This window comes from Austrofundulus limnaeus, unplaced genomic scaffold, assembly GCF_001266775.1.
Source record: "Austrofundulus limnaeus strain Quisiro unplaced genomic scaffold, Austrofundulus_limnaeus-1.0 Scaffold2, whole genome shotgun sequence".
NCBI classification, from domain to species: domain Eukaryota; kingdom Metazoa; phylum Chordata; class Actinopteri; order Cyprinodontiformes; family Rivulidae; genus Austrofundulus; species Austrofundulus limnaeus.
Window position 1 is genome coordinate 7,186,471 of NW_013952404.1, and position 19,695 is coordinate 7,206,165.

Sequence of the window (19,695 nt, forward strand, 5' to 3'; positions counted from 1 at the left end):
CAAAAAAACTGATCAAAATTAAATTTTATTATGCAAAAGGTCAGTACAAAAGCATGATTTTTGTACATATAGTCTTGCAGTCCTTGCGTGCAATTAAAAGTTGAGCATAAGAAGTAAAAATTTGGATTAAAGAAAAGTTAATTTACATTTGAGATGGAAATATTGCACAGATTGCAAACAAGTTCTCATTCACTCTTAAATCTTTCTGTCCAAAAAGTAGAAAACATTTAAAGCTGGGAATGCAATCAAAGATTTTTTAAGAAACTTTCAGGAGGTCTTTGGTTTCGTGAAGTATGCAGAGTCTGCATCCTGCAACAGAAAAAGACAAGTTGTCAGCTCTGATTTAGTACTAAGGTAAACAAAATCAAAATCTTTTTTTTATTCAAGGATGAGAAATGAATGAGAGATTTTTAACTCTCCAGAAATTGTGCTGTGGCCACAAGCTTGACCCTGACATCACTTTAACTACAGAGACAGTTTTGTTGAGGAATACTGCTTGATTTGATAGGGTTTTACATGCTTTTTTCTATTTTCATGCCTCAGATTTCTCTAAAGCATGTGATGCCACAGTGTTTGACCAGTAGCAACATGACCTTCCTACGTGGCCCTCAGCTGTCGCCATCCAGCAGTGGCCACCAGACTATGGCCACTCATTCAGCACTGTGAAAAAATCTCAATGTCGTTCTCTTACCACAGCTGAGACCCTTCAGCTATTAGGAGGCAGTTCTGCTATGTTCTCCTTTTATCCAAGTAGTTCTCAGTCAATTCGCACAATAAAAACACCCCAACTACAGTTCACTACAAGGCCAAAACAGCCCTAAAATATCTGCACATTATTATAAAATACTGGTTGAAAAAAATGCTCATCTTGGCACAAACAAGTAATTTGCCTTGTAAACTTTGTACACAAAGAGATCAAAAAACTTACCACACCAGATTTAAAGTTTTGCACCCGTTTCCTGCCTATCAGGTCTGTGATGACCCAAGCAAACGTGGGTGCATACTGCCACAAGTAGTAAATCAGGAGGAAGGGCTGCTGAGCAATCCACATTTCCTTCACACCGTTGGCCATTCCCACCAGCATTAAACGCACACAGCGACTCGTCGGCATCTTGTAGCCCTGGCTGCCGACTATGGCCATCGGCTTTACAAAGGAAAAATCACTTACTGAAAACAAAATAGGGTAAAAGGAAACAATCTGAGAAGACCCAAAACAATTTGAATTTCATACCTTGTTCAGGTCCTCTGTGAAGGCATTGTGGACAATCAGAGACTGAACCGGCCCTGGACACACTGTGCTTATGAGTATTTTTGGAAAGTCTGTCAGCTCAGCTCGAAGGGAATTGAAGAAACCCTATGGATAATACAGTTACACTTAGGCCCTAAACTATTCATTGTTCTTGCTTACATATAGTAAATACGTGAAAATCAAATATACCATATCTTCTTCCTTCTATGCAAATCTAAATGAAATAAATTGATGAAATTTGTTCACCTGAAGAGCATGCTTGCTTGCAGAGTATCCCGTTGACAGGGGTGCCCCAATGAGGCCAACTGCACTGCTGACCGTCACAATACTCCCTCTGCCCCTCTGTGTCATATGCGGGAGCACCTGTTTGGTCATGGAGACCGTACCAAGGAAGTTGAGCTCCATCAGTGCCTCGTACACCTCGACACTGGTCTCCAAGAACAGAGAGCGCTGACTTCGACCACCGTTATTAATCAGGACATCAATCTGATGAGTGCAAAAAATAAACATTTAAAGCAATTTCATTATTTCAAATTATCTCTACAAATGGCTAATACTTTAGAACAAAATGAAAAAAAAAGTGTTTTGTCCATTCAGTCAAACAAATGGCAAAGTCTTACATGCCCAAAGTACTGAATCACAGTGTTTGTTTTTTCCTCATGTGATGTCCTCTCAAGCAAATCAAGCGGAAGAACAAGAATATCCTCGTCCTTAAGGTTGGAATTCTCTTGAAGAACAAAATCAAACAACAAAATAAATTTGTTTGATTACAGCTGAGTGACAATAAAAACACAATTACTGCAGTATTGGACTTGTACTGACTGAATAATTGGGGATAAYGTTTGCAAAGTTTAAGTAAAATTTCATTTGGTGAAGCTATACACAGCTTTAAACAACAACAACAAAAAAATCTTACCTAAACAATGACGTTTTACTCTCTTCAGTTCCTCCTCGCGGCGAGCAGACAGGATGAGACGTGAGCCACACTTCGCCAGCTGATAGGCGAGCTCTTCTCCAATTCCACTGGAGGCTCCAGTGACCCACACCACCAAGCCTTTCAGCTTGGTTTCTGGTTAACAAATTACAGCATGCATCATTAATTTCATGACATTTTTCTGTGACTTTCCTGTAGTGACTTGCCAGATTATCTGCTGGCCTGCAGGAATAGTCATATGTGATTGCAGCCAATTTACTTTCAGCCTTAAATGTGAGAAAGTTGGGAGTTTGTGTAAAATGTAAATAAAAGAAAAATGCTAAACTATATTGCTACTGTTATTCACTCAAATCTTACTTTACATCATTTAAAATATTACATTTTATAGATGTGTCACTACTACACAAAACGTTGATGTAAGTTATGGGCCCTCTTTGACAGTTACTGTTGCACAAAAGTCTTGCACAACACATCATGCTTGTACTTCAGTTAAACAATTTCACAGCCATAGTTAGATGATCTTTACTTATGCGCAAAAAAATAAGTTCTTTTATTTTATTCTTGTACCTCGTTGATTTAATAAATGCCAATTTCACACACTCACCTGGTTTGTGTCCTATCAGACACGACGACAGCAGAGTGAAATCTGCATCTGCAAAAACAAAACACACGAAGTGAACGAGTAAATAAAATGGTATGAAATACCACAGGATACATGTTATGCTCCAATCCATTTTTAAATCAGTTTTAACTGGGTCGCTGAAGTAACAGGATTCAGTCATACATTATGGCAACATAAACGAGAAATGCTACTGCTTCAGCTAATGTCTAATAACGTCACTTCCCCTTTAAGACTTTCAAAACAAAAGTTTGGAAACTAAATCTATCTATCTATCTATCTATCTATCTATCTATCTATCTATCTATCTATCTATCTATCTATCTATCTATCTATCTATCTATCTATCTATCTATCTATCTATCTATCTATCTATCTATCTATCTATCTATCTATCTAATCTATCTATCTATCTATCTATTTTGTATTTGTTTACAGCAACATCTGGATAATATGTGATATCCAGTGGATATCAGATGTTCCTGTACACAACGTCAGTTTGTTTATTTCGTTTGTAAGCAATTATAGAAAAATAAACCCTTTGAGAAAACCTAAAATGTTTTGTGCTTCATATCAGTAAAAAATGAATTTGGCTAGTTGGTTCATTGATTTTGTTTTCTTCCTCTTTTTCATTTTCTTCTTCTTATTCTTTCTTATTCTTTTAATTCTGACTACTACAAACGTCATTCTGATACAGTACCTTTTAAAAATATCTAATAAAAAAATAGGTGCGCTTTAATAATGCGACGGCCAGCCACAGCGCGCGCAGCAACAACTCTTCTGGAATGATGTCATGTTTTCGAATATACGCAGCCTGTAACATCCGGGTCCTGTGTGTGTGGCTCCTTAGAAGCTAACGTTAGCTGTCAAGCTGTCAAGTGGAGAGGCTGGGGCAGTCGTTTCAGCTTACCCCTGGCTTGTCCGCACCAAGCTTCCTCCCCCCTCCCTCAAAACACCAGAAATTAGAGTATCCTTTAGCTCGCCAGCTGAGAATATGTAATACATCACGGGAGAACGCAAAGAGGGACCTCCGCATTCACACAATTGCATTGAATTTTGAGTGACGATTTCTCATTGCTAGCTCGCAAGCTAGCTTAGCTTAGCTTAGCCAACGCAAACCTGTATTTCGTCGTTGTGCTTGTGGTGTAAACTGCGGACACTTGGTCCCCATCACACAGAGTAGCTATCAACTGGTGTGTTAGCGATTTGGTAAGTAAAATATTTTAATCTTTAGATATCATTTATTCAGAGCAATTGGGCATTTAGCTACTTGTGCTATTAGTTGGCAGCAGGGCCGATGGTTTTGCTCGCTTCATCTATGGTAAAGATGAAGGCCTGTCAAAGTTAGAAAGAGACTAGGGTCGAGGCCCGCAAAGAGGGAAGGCTGTTTGTATTTTAACTAGTCTGCACTTGGTTCAGATGCAAACCTACCTTTAATCCAGCTATCTAAACGGTGCTGTTTGAACAGGCCCGTCCTAGCTTACAACAGTAGGATTTAAGACTTTGTTTTTAAGTGGTAATCGAGAAACTGGTTAGTTAAGTAGCTATATCTAGTCTTACAAGGTGTTCAGAATCGCGAAGGTCTGTTTGTTGGTATATCACAATACAAGTAAAGGCCTTATTTCGTATCTGCCTGTACACTGAATGTAAAATTTAAGTATTTAATTTTGAGATGTTTCAATTCGTTGAACACCGTGTAACGTTCCTAATAAGTAGCCATAATGTGTACTCAGGTCAACTATTTTTAGACAGGAGCCGGGGTCTGAACCCAGCTCCAAGATGCTTATCTTGTGCCACAAATGGGTGGAAGATGTGATATCTGTTTTAACTCAGTTAATATTTAAATGTTTATGTGGTGGACTTATTCAGTTGTTGTTGTTTCTCTCTCATCTAACTTGAAAACTCAATTTTGGACAGCTTTTTTAAATTTTATTTCCCAAACCAGTTAATGAAACCATGTTTAATTGTGTGGGTTTTAATATTTTTTTTTAGTATTAATTGTTGAATAGTTTAAGTTTAAGTAATTCTCCAGGACTGAGCCAGTTCACAGGCAAATTAAAAAAAACTATTTACCCTTCCCTTGCACGTGAAATATGTCGTTTGGAATTGTTGTTGTGTTCTTTTTTATTTTTTTATTTTTTGTGTGTTTAAATAAAATCAAATCAAACTAAATAATGTATTTCGGACATTCCACCTTTTTTTACTGCATGTGGCAGAATACGCCAAACAAAAAACTTTAGCAAATATTGTTTAGCAGAATGCAACTCATAGTATTTTCTCATACATTGTGGTTGTTTATTACGTAGGAGGTTGCTGAGATGTATATTTTAAATAACTGCACATGTCTCTAAGCTGGCAGCACATAAACACAAATAAACATTTTTTTTGCAGATTGAAGAACAGCTGATTTTGTAGAAATGTGCATTGTAACTCAGTTTCTCAGACATCCCGTTTACATGTAAATCATTTATTTAGAAAGTTTGAAAGGCCTCTTATTTACCTCTTATTTACAACAGTAGGATTTAAAAGAGTGAACGTTGTATTTACCAAATGCCAGCTGTGTGTGCTTTGCATGTAAATTGCTGAACTGCTGCATGGTAGCAATGTAAATATGTGGCATGTAGATGTTTGTGCACATGTAATGTTGCTTCACATTTTGTGTTTGTTGTGTTACTGCAGTGTTGTGACTGTTTTCTCGCTACTGACTTTCCTGCACCTGCTGCAGCTACCTTTTGCTCAGTGGGCTTATGTTTAATTAAAAAAGTTAAAACCAGAGTGTTGAATGGTTGTAACATGATATATTTACACACGGTTGCTGAAATTAGAATAATTATATCGTTAAAACAGGCAAACACTAAAATTATATTCAGATGCATTTTATTGGTTATATTAGTTCAGTTTGATCCTTTTTAAGATTTTTTGTGTGTGTTTGGGGGGAGGGGGTCTAACCTGACTCATTCATCAAATGTGAAAAATAACAGTACAAAAGTACAACATTTTGCACAGGGCTGACATGTGTGTGCTTAAATCTGTCAACATTAGAACCAAAGTAAATAATGGAAGACATTTTCCTGCATATCACTATTAAAAAAATGTTTCTTATCAGCACAAATTTTCTTATTTTGTGTTGCAGGTTGTTAAAGAGACACAATGGGAGCATTTCTGGACAAACCAAAGATGGAAAAATACAATTCCCATGGTGATGGTAACAACCTAAGGTATGGGCTGAGCAGCATGCAGGGTTGGAGGGTTGAAATGGAGGATGCACACACAGCAGTAATTGGCCTGCCTCATGGTCTCGAGCTCTGGTCATTTTTTGCYGTTTACGACGGGCATGCCGGCTCACAGGTGGCCAAATACTGCTGTGAGCACCTCCTGGAACACATCACTACCAACCCAGACTTCCAGAGTGCTCTACAGGAGGAAAACAATGTAGACAGCGTGAAGAATGGAATCCGCACAGGATTCTTGCAGATTGATGAACACATGCGGACCATCTCTGAGAAGAAGCATGGTGTTGACCGCAGCGGCTCCACTGCAGTAGGGGTGATGATTTCTCCGAGCCATATCTACTTTATCAATTGTGGGGACTCTCGGGGTCTTCTCAGCAGGGGGGGAGCTGTGCACTTCTTCACACAGGATCACAAACCCAACAACCCCCTTGAGAAGGAGAGAATCCAGAATGCCGGTGGTTCAGTTATGATCCAGCGAGTTAATGGGTCTCTAGCTGTCTCAAGAGCTCTAGGAGACTTCGACTACAAATGTGTTCATGGAAAAGGCCCAACAGAGCAGCTTGTTTCTCCAGAGCCCGAAGTGTATGCAATAGAAAGATGTGACGGGGAAGATGAATTCATAATACTTGCTTGTGATGGCATCTGGGATGTCATGGCTAACGAGGAACTCTGTGACTTTGTGAGGTCAAGGCTAGAGGTTACAGAGGATCTTGAAAAAGTCAGCAATGAAATTGTCGACACCTGCTTATACAAGGTATAACAGTCTCACAGCACTTGTAATGATATTATGTAGTTACAATGATGGTTATTAGAGTTGATTTACATTGTTGCATTGATTGCTCTTTGTTTGTCCACAGGGAAGCCGTGACAATATGAGTGTTGTGTTAATTTGCTTTCCTGGGGCTCCAAAAGTTTCTCCAGAAGCAGTGAAACGAGAGGCTGAGCTGGACAACTATCTCGAGGGCAGAGTAGAAGGTAAGAGAAGAGAAAATGCATTTTCCTGGAGGAGAACAGCTTTTTTAAATGASCATTTTATTTGTTTTTAATCACCTATCATCTGGGCTTGGGGGAAGCTAGTTTGGAATCTGTTTTTTTCTTTTTTCTGTATTCACTTGTATACAAACACAAAAGATAACTTCATATTTAATCTTCACATCAAGATTGCAATACTAAAACTAGGGGTGCACCGACTGCAGTTTTCTGGCCAATTTAAAAAAGCCTGACTTGCCGGACCAATTTTTTAGATAACTGACACGGTCAGGTCTCATAAGGTCACAATACACCTTCAATGTTCCAATCGTATTTTACTGAAAAACATTGAAGAATACCCTTGAAACAATACAAACTTGTTTCAACTGGACATGAGGTAGTGCTCACAGCAGAGAAAAAGGGGACAGTGGCTTATTTTCAGATATTTGCGGAGATAGATAAAGACCCTGTCACACCATAATGTTTTGACAACTTACGAAAAGTTTGTCCAACACTAAAGATGTCTAAGCTGAAGATGGAATTAAAAAATATATACTGGAAGCCTCATTTGGACATATACAGACATATACATACTGAATGCTAAAATTTAATTCAATATGTAGCTGATATGAGTAAAATAGTCATAACAAAATTTTCAAAAGTTGTCTAAAAWTTTTTAGTGTGACAGGGCCTTAAGACTGGTGGATAATATCGTGTTTTCGTGTAAGGATCAGCCATTTGCAGATCTACCAAAATTAAGGTAATCAAGGCTGATAAATCGGCTAACCGATTTATTGGTGCACCCCTAAATAAAACTGATGTATCAAACTCTTGTACTTAATAATGTTTAATTATTAAAGATAAACAAGAACTATGTAAACCTATAATTTGATGTAAATTAGTCTTAGGCTAAATCTGGTGCAATGCATCAAATGTTTTTATGTTTTAATTGCACATTGTCCTAAACAAATAAATTAATTTAATTTAATCCATGTCAGTCAACTGTTCTACCATCCAAAATTTTCTAAAGGCCCTGTCACACTAGGCAACTTATGCCAACTTATGAAACATTTTTTATGTCTAAATTGCTAACAAGTTATATACTGTATTTGATCAATTTGTTTGAATTACATTATGTGCCAAAAAGAAGCTTCCTGTAGATTTTTTAAAATTCCATCTTCAGTTTAGATGTCTTTAAAATGTCCATAAGTTGGCATGAGTTGTCTAGTGTGACAGGGCCTTTAGAAGTAGTATTTGGTCTCGTTTGACTTCCTGTCTATCTCAAGAATATCGAGTACGAAGCGTCAGAACGGTTTTCATTAGACAAAATGACTTAAACCAGCAGCCTCTCTTATTGTAGTGTCAGATTCTGTCATTTTGTATGAATGTCAAAACAAACATAAATGACCTGCAGGTCTACAAAGTTCATTGTGATCAAAATTGAATCTTTCAACGATAACCAAGCTTTTTCAGTATGTCAGTACAAAATCACATTTTGCATGTAAAATTATTTTAAAACATTCTAAATAAATCTACGTTTTTTCTTACAGAGATAATCAAAAATCCGGAAGGTGTTCCGGATTTGGTTAATATTATGCGGACGTTAGCATCTGAGAGCATCCCAAACCTTCCTCCAGGTGGAGAACTGGCAAGCAAGTAAGTGACTTTTGTAGTAATATCACAATCTTACTATGACATTAGGAAGTTGTTCCTCCAATTATTGCTGCCTTTATTACTGAAATTGTTAAAATTCTTAATACAACTAAAAGTAATTATTCTTTACACTTGTTTCTGTACTCAGACGAAGTGTTATTGAGGCGGTGTACAACAAACTTAACCCATACCGAAGTGATGACACTGTAAGTAGTGAACTGTTTCTTAAATGTTTTTTGGCCTGCTTTAGTTGAAGTATGCATGGTTTTAATGTGTGATGAGCAAATATGAAAAAATCTAATGCATGCGTTTGCATTCAGAACAATAAAATTAGTTGTTTGTTGCAAATTGAGATAATGTTGTATGATTAAGGATTGACTCTGCAACAACAAAACAATCCCAGTTGATTTTCTTAACTAGTTTTAGTCAAATAAAAACTGGTTTAATTTTGACAAGGTTAAAAACATAATAGTTTTTGTGCTAAAAAGATTTCATCTTGTTCCTCAATTTAATTTAAATTTTTTAACCTAATTTCCCTCAGGGATCAATAAAGTATTTTTGAATTTTGAATTGAATTGAATTAGTTTTTGATCTTAATTTAAAAGGAACAAATATGTCTTAGTCATTTTTGTCTAAATAAATATGTGACTTTACGTACTCTTCATAGTTAATAGTTAATCAGATGTCTTTGAACAAACAGACCAAGAAAATGTTGCTTCTGTTCAATTAAATGTCATGTGTTTTTAAAGTTGCAGGTAGTTTATCGTGTTAGCAACAATTTCATTGGATGCCCCCATTATCTTTGAGATTTAAAAACTGTTAATTTCATACTTATATATGAAACTTAAAATACAGAATAAGCTACATTCGGCTGTTAGTGGACTCCTGAAGTCTATTTAAACATTCAAACTTCTCAATAGCTATGTTTACATGTGCAAAATTCTATGATGGGTTGAAATGTATTCGGATTAAATAATYGGAATGTATCGTTTACATGCCTCAATCCGATCATGACGAGTGTTTACACGCACCAGGCTTTTATTCAGAACAGAGGCACTGACATGCGCAGTTGCTAACTCCCCCCGCCAAAAAAAAAACAAAAAAGAAAACACAGAAAAGTGTTTTACTTTCGTCGTGGACGTAAACAAACATCTTCTGAGCTCAGAATGGACCTACGACAACTTTTAATAATGTTGGAGACGTTACTCCCTGGTTAAGCTACAGGAGACAGATGGACTTTTTATTTTTTTTATTTTTGTTTATTTTTTTGCGAAGCGGCGCAGGCTGTTTGTCTTCCTTCTTTATTGAATGAGAAAATGGGAGGAAAAGTTCAGTGCTGCTGGAAACAGCGCTGCTGTCCCTCCCTCCTCAAAATAACAGAAGCCTGTGGATGAAAGACAGAAGACATGCACAGTCTGGTCAGTTTTCCACACTCAGAATAAAATGATCAGATTAAGTGTTTACATGCACACTGTTCGGATTATCAATTGGCATAAACCACCTCTCACATTCCGATTACAAATTCATTCGGATCGAGCTGAATCGGGTCAGAATAATCCAAATAGGGTGTTTACATGACTCATTTTTATTCCGAATGGCTGTTAATCTGATTACCCATGTCCATGTAAACGTAGCTAGTGACTCATTGTTAGAACCTTCTGTACTGATTACTCCTTAACTCTAAAGTTTTGTTATATGATTAACAATAGTTTTGGCCACTTTTATGTTTAAATTGTTTTTATAATTTTTTTCAAAAATCATATATCCTGCCTTGTAGGGCGACATCGTTTTTGTCCCAGTGGATAAACTGTTGTTTATGTTGTGAGAAAAGGACCTACATTGTAGTTTATGTGGCAGCAGATTATTGATGGTGACATCAGCTGGCAGTCTTGGCCTCAGTCTTGCTACAATAATACAGTGAGATATACATCACTTCTGTTCACCCTCAATTTGAACCTACAGAGTTTGACAGGGGTCAAGTTTAGAGAAATCTGCGGTATTGGAGATACCCTTTCTGCTGATTAGCTTTTATTTGAGTCCAGCTCTTGCCTCCTTTTGGTCTCCTAGCACTCACTTTCTGAGCATCGAGTCAGCTGGTCRTTTCCAGCTGATTGGGTGTTTATCTCTTTTCTCTTCCATAGTGAGATGTCTTTAATCTTCCACAAACAGTTGAAGGTTGCTCCTGATTTCCAGCAACAACCCTCCACTGTATTTTAGCACACGTGAACAAGAACTTTGTTTTTTTCTCTTGCTCACAAGTGGCTGCTGCATCTTTGCATGCCAGCTTTTTCAAATGATTCTTGCTCATAGTCAGTTGCTGTTTTTTTTCTTGATTTATCAGTGATTTAAAGGACATAATCTGGTTTAAAAAAACATCTCCAGGGTTCCTAACATCAACACTGGAGGCCAAAGTAATGGCATTCAGAGTGAGTAAATTGACACTGTATTTGGTTTCAGAAGCACTCTGGTACAAAGACAATAAGTAATTTTTTCTTCATTTAAAAGCAGATTTATTTAATTTTATTTATTAATTTAAGACCTGTTATTGATTGCTGACTGCAGAGTTAACAACCCTGGACTCTATCTGTCTGTGGAATGCAACTATTCATTTGGCTTTTTTTCTTTTTATCTTTGTTACCTGCTAAATCTGTTTGTGCAATCTATTGTACAACAGCCTTTCTTACACGTGTTGTGTTTTACTTATTTAATTACTTTATTGGTGAAACAGGTTTTTTCAGTCTTTTGTCTTCTTACCTCTTTGTGGGCAGAATCATTTTCGTTACACCTCCAGTTGTGTCAGCCACCGTGCAAATATTTTAGCTGTTCAGTTTATTTTTTGCCTTTTCTTGTCTGGATATGTAGAAAATGTTAAAAACTGAAAATTTGTCCTGATGGGACTTCTTTGCTTTTGTACTGCTTTAATTTTGATAACTTAATATTTTTATTTCATCTAGCTCAGTCCTTGAAAATAAACAACTAAGCTCTGAATAGGCCATTTTTAATATTCATGCCCGTTTTGAATTAGTTTAATTGTTTTATATTAATTTGTGGATAATTGCCCAATGCTGTGGAGTTTTTCACTTTAAGAAATAGAAATTTTAATGAATAGCTCTATAGCTGATGATGAAATTTGCCTCAGAGATCAAATTTATCTGAACAATGCTTGATACATTTCACATTCATTTTAATATTTATTTCATTTTGTATATATTTTTATTTAAGTGAAGACCAAAAAGAAAAAAAATAGTTTCCTTTTGTTATGCTTATTTCCTGATTCTCATAGGCATAGTCTAACTTGTTAATCTGGTCTGGTTTATTTAATTTTTTTTTAGTTTGACAGAAAACCTTTTTGCTTTCTCTTGTATGTTTTTAGTTTTTCTGTAACCAAACCTGCTCAGTCTTGTAAAGCTCTGTAATTGTTTTAAATTCTAGTAAACATCTTGGAACATCAAGTAGAAATCTCTTTTAAGGCAAAGATGTTGAGAAATTGTTGTTGCACATTTTAAAATCTGAAGAGAAATTATAGTACAGTTTTAGGTTCAACGTACCAAAACTCTACAAAAAGATGTCTGACATAATCAGGAAACAGCCAACCATTTAAAGACTTCAGTGGCTGCAGGTTAACCAGTAAAACATGTTTCTTTATCTGTAATAAACTCTGTGGTATTACACACTATGTGTCTGAGAGAAATGATCACGTCTAGACCCTAAATAATCACAGCTAAACTGTTAAAGCATTTTCTTTGAATTCAACTTTTTTTTTCCTTTATGGTTGACAACAAAGCGAGGACAATAATAGTCAGGAGTTGTACACTTTAACACAGAATATGGGGCAATTTTTCTGAACAAGCCCAATCACAATAATGAAATTTTGAGTACACAGGGACTAGATTGAAACATCTCTGGCAGCTTTTATGTCACCCTTCAGGTGTTTATGTGCTGTTTAACAAATCTCTCCAGTCAACTGCTTCACACAAAAACACAATCAGCAGGTTTGTTTTGGTTAAAGTAAAGCATTAGTCTAAAGGCAGGGTTTGTGAAACTGACAAATTAATGATTTTAGAAGAAACAAACAAACAAAAAATTAAAAAAAAGAAAAAATAAATACTTTTAAGGTCCACAATAAAGGTTCAAAAACAACAGTCCAGCTACTGTATGTTGTTGAATACTATTTTACCCTTTGTGTACTAAAATGATTCAGTACTACGAATAAATTAGGACTATGAGCTGCTGCATAGTTCTTCAGCTTTGTTATCAATCAAATACAAGTTTTAATCAAACCAAAAATTTCTACAGATATCAATTTGCAAAAATGTTCTGTTCCTAGGAATTATTTATAAATCCTAAACTGTCCAGCTTTTTGAATAATTATGCACCATTTTTTATTTTTAAATAATTTTCTTGAGTTTTTTGTTAAAATATATATTTTTCGTACTGATAAAAGATGTGCATAAGCAGTAGTGGATTTGTTTTTAAAAAAACAAAAAAAGGGCTTTAAAAAGTGGTTATCATGTTAAGCTTTAGGCAAATGTTTCATATCACTCTTGCAGTGTTTTGCTATTTTTATTGAAAGTTTCATACTTGAAAAGGATACATCTCGTAAATAATTAGAATTTTTATAGATTTCATTGATTATTTGCAGTATTTACACTTAGGCTGGATATGTTGGATGAGAGGTGTTGTGACTCTTGTTCGTTCTTTAGTTGATATCAGACATACTGAAACCTGTGCAGCTTTCGATGGGTGGGTTTATAGTTTTAGTCTGAAGGGTTTTTCCTTCCTCTTCTTTGTTTTTATCAAGGACTCTGCATCCACAGACGACATGTGGTAACACAACCTCCTACCACTAACACAGCATAGAGTTTACAAACCACCATCCTCTCAAGACCCACAGCAGCTCAGCTCAGCAGTCTGCCTCTCCGTCACTCTGAGCTTTTGGTTTCTAAGAAGGGAATTCATGGGAGGAGGAGGAGGAGGAGGAGGAGGAGTTGCATGCACACAAACCTGGAGTAGTGCAGCACCAGTCCACTCTGGAGTTCAGGATCCCCACCGTCTTGTCTCCCTTTTTTGTTCACCCTCCTTAATATTCTTCTCTAAAGTAATCCTCAACAAGTGAGTCCACAAAGTTGTTTTTCTTTTTGTTAAATAATCCGCTTAAATAGTATATATTTTTTGTTGCTGTAATTAATTTGATTCACATTTCCTTGTGTGTTTGTATATTTCTGTTTTTGTGAAGTGCAATTGTCCTGTACAAACAGCCTGTATTTAACGCAGCTTGATTTTAAGTAAAAAAAAAAAAAGAAAGGAAAAAAATGAAAGAAATGGGGGGAAAAAAGAGAACTTTTTATGCACTATCTGCCTTTTCCTGCTCTTCTGGAATTCAAATGTTTATTCAGTGAATATTACTGCTTGTCCTCCAGGCACAATGTCTCTGCGCTTTTACTTTTATTATTTTTCTTTTCCACTTTTTTGTTTTCCTCCCCAGTCAGCCTATGCTCTTAAGAAACGGGTAAATTGTATAGTACACAGCACAGTAAGCTCTCTATATCAAACCACATAAATCCTAATTATTTTTCCCAGTTTTTATTGTTTTAATTCAGTTTTCTGTAGATGCTCAAACAATAAAGGTAATTTGACAGTATAAGGTGGAAAAATCAAACCTTTATTTTATTTTGTTTACTCATTTTTCAGCAATGTTTGTTGATGGGCCCTATGTCAACACACTTGTGCAAAAAGATACTTGCAATAGTGTATGGGTGCTTGTGTGAGYGCACGTGTTTCAGTGGAAAGGCAGATCAGTCCGTTTGCATACAGACAACTTAAGATGATGGATTTTAAGTCCATCCCGTTCTACCCCCACTTCCATCCTTATCTTTACAAAGACTGTCCAACCCCCCAAAACAGCCTTGGATAAAATAAATTATAGATGCTGTTAAGTGTTGGAACTTTAAATTAATCCTAGTTGGCACATAATTGAATTTATCAGTGGTGTACAATGTTTTGCAGCTGGTCAGTTGTTGACTAATTCACTCATACATTGTGTCCTATTTAAAAATATGATTTTTTTTTTTAAATGTACAAGACCACTGTTGGTGCCATATTGTTTTTTTGTTTTGTTTTTGTTTTTAACCACATTTTCAGCTTTATTACAGCCTAAGCCAATTTTAGTCATTTTTTGTATTTGGTACAAATATACATTTTAAGTTATTTGTCTCACATTATGAGGTGAAGAGTTGAAGCACTGACTATTTTAAACTAAATCTCAGAATAACATTGTAGAAACGTTTGGATCTGAGACTATTTTTCGAGACATTTAAAGCAAGAACAAACGTGTTCTCCTGTTTGTGTAGCACCTTTTTATTCCCATAAGGTTTGTGACTCCTAAATTTCTCCTCTTCCACAATATTATCCACAGCACAAGTTTGCTGCTATAGTGTGTGATCTGTGAGTTAACTTTTATTTTTAATATCCCCTCCCAGAAAACATGGTCACTTACTAAATCTGTATTTAACACATTAGATGTATTTCTTAAAGAGAAATTGTTTTATTTCAGATTAATTTTCTGCCGTTTTTGTCTTGTTATTGTTATGGACATTTATGTATGTATATTTCTGACCTAATTCTTTTGAGGAATAAATAATTTTGCTTGAATTAATTTTATTTCCATGGCCAAAATGTGATATTGGTTTGTCTCTTGATGATTGGCTAACAATTATTCCTTCTAATCTTTTTGTTTTCCTGTTTCATTTATGTACTACAGAGTAATATTGTACTAAATTTATAATCCTTGATTTATCAAAAAGACAATGCTAGCTATTTCACCTCATTTAGATTTGTAATGGGTACATACCAGTCTTGTAAAAAAAAAAAAGAATAACTTTATTCCTAAAGCTGCTTTCTGATGTGCTTTTATGGCAAAAATGCCAAAGACCCCTCCTTTTTGACAAAGTAAAAAAAACAACAACATTGCTCTCCCCTTGCAAAATGCGAGTTTATAAAAAAAACCTTTAAATAAGCAGAAATTTAGATTTTTGTCTTGGCTGTTATAGGTACTCTGTGGTGTTTTTGACTGCTAGTTTTGGTGTGGAGAAACAAGCTCCACACTCAAGGATAAACTTGCAGGACAAGTGTTTTATCATAAAACTTCTTCTAATGGTCTGCAGGGGGCGCTAGAGTGGATATTAACAAGTGGGAGATGTGTGCTGAGCAAGTCAAGAAACAAAAAGGTGTCGAAATGTATTTGTTAAATAGGCCTTTATAGCATTTTTCTTAAATGTTGAATGTATTATTTTCATTGCAGTGAAGACACCATAGAGTACCTTTTAACCAATAATTCAACAAAACGTGGAAAAAACTGAAGTTTTTCTGGGTCGAAGCTTCCCCCTTAATAAGAAGTTAATTTCAACAAAAATACTTAAATTCCCTTACTTTCAGACTTGTATAGATTCTGTACTAACATCATGTAAAGTAGTTGGACTTGTTTACTGTGTTTGAGCAAAGAAAACTTAATTGTATACACAAAAAATGCTGTTTTTGTTTTCTTGTTTCAGTTCAGCAGCTCTTTATGTTGTACTGAACAGCTTGTAGCAAAAGTGAACTATGGTTCTTTTCTAACGTTCAACTGCTCCTTAAAAACTTGGCGGATGTTAATTTCATGTTTTTTTTTCCTTTCTTTTTTTTATTTTTCCTTAAAGCTCAAAGAGGAACAAACATGTTTTATTTGTTTGTTTGCATGTTGGGTGATTTAGAATAATCATGGCATGTCTTGCAATTTTGCCAGAGATAATTTAAAATAAATTATGTAACCCTTAAAATATATTTTTTACCCATTTTTTATTTAATTCTTTTTTTTATATAATGGACTCATTCCACAGAAAAACACAATGTGGGAAATTTGGTCTAACTGGAATGTTAGCAAAAACAAATGTTTTTTCTAATGCATGTTACTGAAATTATGTTCAAGTTCAGAGAGGAGTTTGTAAACAACCCCACTGTCTTCTTGAAATGAACAAATCCCAATCATAAATACAGTATATAGTTTTTAATGAACTTAAATACCTCATGATCTCTATAGGAAGTGTTTTAAGCAGTTTGCTTTAAAGAGTGCTGTTCCATTTATTTTGTTTTGTTAAACAGATTTTTGCTTGTAGCTACAGTGTTTAATTGTACCGATTCTGATGAAATGATGTTTTTAGGGAAGCTCCTGCAAATGACAGCATATTTTTAGCGATTATAGAAACACTATCAGCTTTACCCCGTAAGCTGCCTATCAGTACCTGCCGCCTTTTCACCTGTTTTAACATACGAGACACTTCACTCAGTTCTGCAGTTGTATAAAGGCTTCAGGGTTTTTAGAAACGTGAGGAAAACACACCAATCAGCCACAACATTAAAACCCATTTCCTTGATTTTACATCATAGAAGAGCTGGTAGAGGATCCCTGAGTTACAATGGGGTCAGCACCTTTTGATTTTATTTTATTTTTGTTTCATGTTTCTCGAGCTTATCCTGAACTGGTGCTAACTAAAAGCGTGCTTGGTCTGCAGTCATGTTTAGATCGTGCCAAAGTAACATCTACATAAAAAGTCAGGACTCAAAATGTGTTGTAGAGATGGGTTTATTGTTGTAGCTGATTGGTGTGTGACTAAATGACAAGTCATATGCACTGATCATCTGTCTAATCAGCTTTTTTATTATTATTATTATAGAAAAAAATAATAAAGCTATTTACAGAGTTACTTTTGAGTTTTTCTGAAATGCGTCTTGTATATTCTTTTACGGAGGACTACCTAGCAGAGGTTAGATATTTTAAATGCTTACGCCCTCATGTAGATATTGATATACCTCAGTCGAGGTGTTTACTGTGTGACCCTTAGCAGTGGTGGTGTATCCGTCCCCCTTACAGGGCGACCCGAGCCTCACTTCGCTAATCTTTGTCAGCTCGTAAATAAGCTCACCGATTTGCCTTACCCATGTTGCCCCCTAAAGTTCCTGCCCAACAAAACACTATAACGAGTAATGCTGGTGACATTACGCTCTTATCGATTTGAAAACCTTTTTATTCTTTTTTATTTTTTAAAAGGTACTTAATATTAACAGTGACTTTGTCCTGGCTGTCACAAGGTACAATGTTTTTCCACTGTCACTGTATCTAATCTCGGTCTTAAAGGCTTATTTAATTTCCACAGCAAATGATGTCATACGTTTTAAGAAATGCAAGTGTTTTAACATAGTAACCTTGTAAGCATTCAAGATGTGCATACATACATCAGTATACCTGCTCTATTTATGATTACATACGAGAATAGCTTTAGAGTGCTGTAGTTAAGTATTGTCAATGTTGATTCAAATGCTTCTCAGAGGCCTCTGTGAGTGATTTTACAAAGTTCAATAACTGTATATTTTGTATTATGTTTTAGCTCCAAAGAAATGGCAGAAAAAAAGTTAAAAAAAAAGCTTTGTTCCCTAAACTAAATTGTATTTTGTGTTGTCGATTGAACAAATTGCATTCCTTGCTTGTGAATAGATGCATTTTTCTCCCTGCTCCTAAAATTTTCTCATTCTTGCCTCCCTTTCTTTCATTTTTTTTAATCCATTGAAGTTTGAATAAAATTTCTAGTTTGCATAATGTATTACTAAATAAATGGGTTGTCATCTTGTACTCCTGATTTCATCACTTTTTATCTGCCTTTTGTCCAAGTGCAACTTTTCCCTGACTGTGACAGGTAAATTAGTTTGACAAAACCACATTATGTTGCTCCAGCTGGGAAAAAAAAAAGGAGATACCAGGATTCAAAGAATTAGTTTGATAACATCTGTTGCTAAAATGAACATGCTGACACACAAAGCTTGAAGGGAAATCAAGAATAGGCATAAAAAATTTCCTGTTGACTAGACAGATTTTCTCATAAAAGAGCAGCATTCAGTAAATTGCACCTCTTATGACTTTCTACACTAATTACCTGACCTCTGGGACGTATTTTTCACAAACGGTTTAATTTTCAGTCTGATCTTCAGAGCTGAATGATTGATCACAAGCTTTTATTGTGTGAGCTGAACCCATGTGACCTCTCACCTGAGTCTCACATGTGTTTGTCTCCTTGTAGCGTCTCTGTCAGTGTGTGGTGAGGGCATAGACAGGGCTGGAGCTCAGGCAGGGTCAGGGCAGTCTGCGGCCACTGGGGAATCATGGGAGGGATTGCTTTAAATGTCAACATAATGTCATGAGCCGTGCCAGAAGGTCAAATGTTCAAATGGTGCTCAGTGGCGAGCAGTTAATAGATTGTGTTCAGTTTAAATTGTTGCAATTCCTGTGAGTTTATGTAAATGTTGGAGGGGGAAAAAAGTCTAATTTCATACAAGTTTATTCTTTAATATTTTTATTTATTTATACATTAGTTTTTGATTTTATAGTAAATTTCTGATTCATCAGTTTGAAAATGATTGCCAGAGGGGGGCAGTGTTAATAGTTCTGGTGGTTTTGAAGACCACTCATAAGTTCTCAGTGTGGTAAATAATTCCTGGTTCAGTGGCAGCCAAACAAAATTTAGTGCATTTACAGAAGGTTTTTCTCAAGCAAAGGTCCACAGGTATTAACTGGAAATCTAAAATACATTTTTGTTTCTACTTTTAAGTAAAATAAAATTATTTATCTAAGGGAGGCCTGGGCCTGAAGGCGACCTAATGTGCATGTTTTTAGTCTGGTAAGAAACCGAAGTACCTGGAGAGAACCCACACAATTACCAGGAGAACATTCAAAACTCCACATAGAAAGGCCTCAGGTCCAAACCGGGTATTGAACCCAGGACCTTCTTGCTGTGAGGCAACAGTGCTAACCGCTGAGTAGTTCTGCCAAATCAATGCTGACATTTTAAATAAAAAGCTTTTGAAATAGTGCTTAAAACAGTTTAGTTAACATGGAAATAATTACAAAGCCCTTGAAAGCTGTTGTTTTATCAGGCTGGTACCTCTGTGAGCAGACTCTGCAGATGGAGGAGATTCGCTGCCAGCCTGTGGACAGGAAGTAGATGATGAATAC

General features: G+C 35.8%; 2 protein-coding genes across 2 annotated transcripts; one reads left to right on the forward strand and one right to left on the reverse strand.

Moving 5' to 3' along the window:
* Positions 1 to 6: 6 nt before the first annotated feature.
* On the reverse strand, positions 7 to 3,015 carry dhrs7 (dehydrogenase/reductase (SDR family) member 7). Its single transcript, XM_014013870.1, has 7 exons — positions 2,788 to 3,015; positions 2,166 to 2,318; positions 1,870 to 1,976; positions 1,496 to 1,735; positions 1,232 to 1,354; positions 929 to 1,144; positions 7 to 309 (listed from the first exon to the last, which is right to left on the reverse strand). Exons 1-7 carry the CDS (start codon positions 2,963 to 2,965, stop codon positions 268 to 270), a joined length of 1,059 nt encoding a protein of 352 aa, XP_013869324.1. The 5' UTR covers positions 2,966 to 3,015; the 3' UTR covers positions 7 to 267.
* Positions 3,016 to 3,656: 641 nt separating this feature from the next.
* On the forward strand, positions 3,657 to 14,298 carry ppm1aa (protein phosphatase, Mg2+/Mn2+ dependent, 1Aa). Its single transcript, XM_014013879.1, has 6 exons — positions 3,657 to 4,011; positions 5,936 to 6,789; positions 6,893 to 7,010; positions 8,555 to 8,660; positions 8,806 to 8,863; positions 13,459 to 14,298. Exons 2-6 carry the CDS (start codon positions 5,953 to 5,955, stop codon positions 13,486 to 13,488), a joined length of 1,149 nt encoding a protein of 382 aa, XP_013869333.1. The 5' UTR covers positions 3,657 to 4,011; positions 5,936 to 5,952; the 3' UTR covers positions 13,489 to 14,298.
* Positions 14,299 to 19,695: the final 5,397 nt, after the last annotated feature.

Coding starts and splice junctions, on each gene's coding strand:
- dhrs7 (XM_014013870.1), bottom strand. CDS start 2,965: ATGACTGAATCCTGTTACTTCAGCGACCCAGTTAAAACTGATTTAAAA. Junction 2,319..2,787: donor TCTGATAGGACACAAACCAG/GTGAGTGTGTGA, acceptor TTTGTTAACCAG/AAACCAAGCTGAAAGGCTTG. Junction 310..928: donor AAAACTTTAAATCTGGTGTG/GTAAGTTTTTTG, acceptor TTTCTGTTGCAG/GATGCAGACTCTGCATACTT.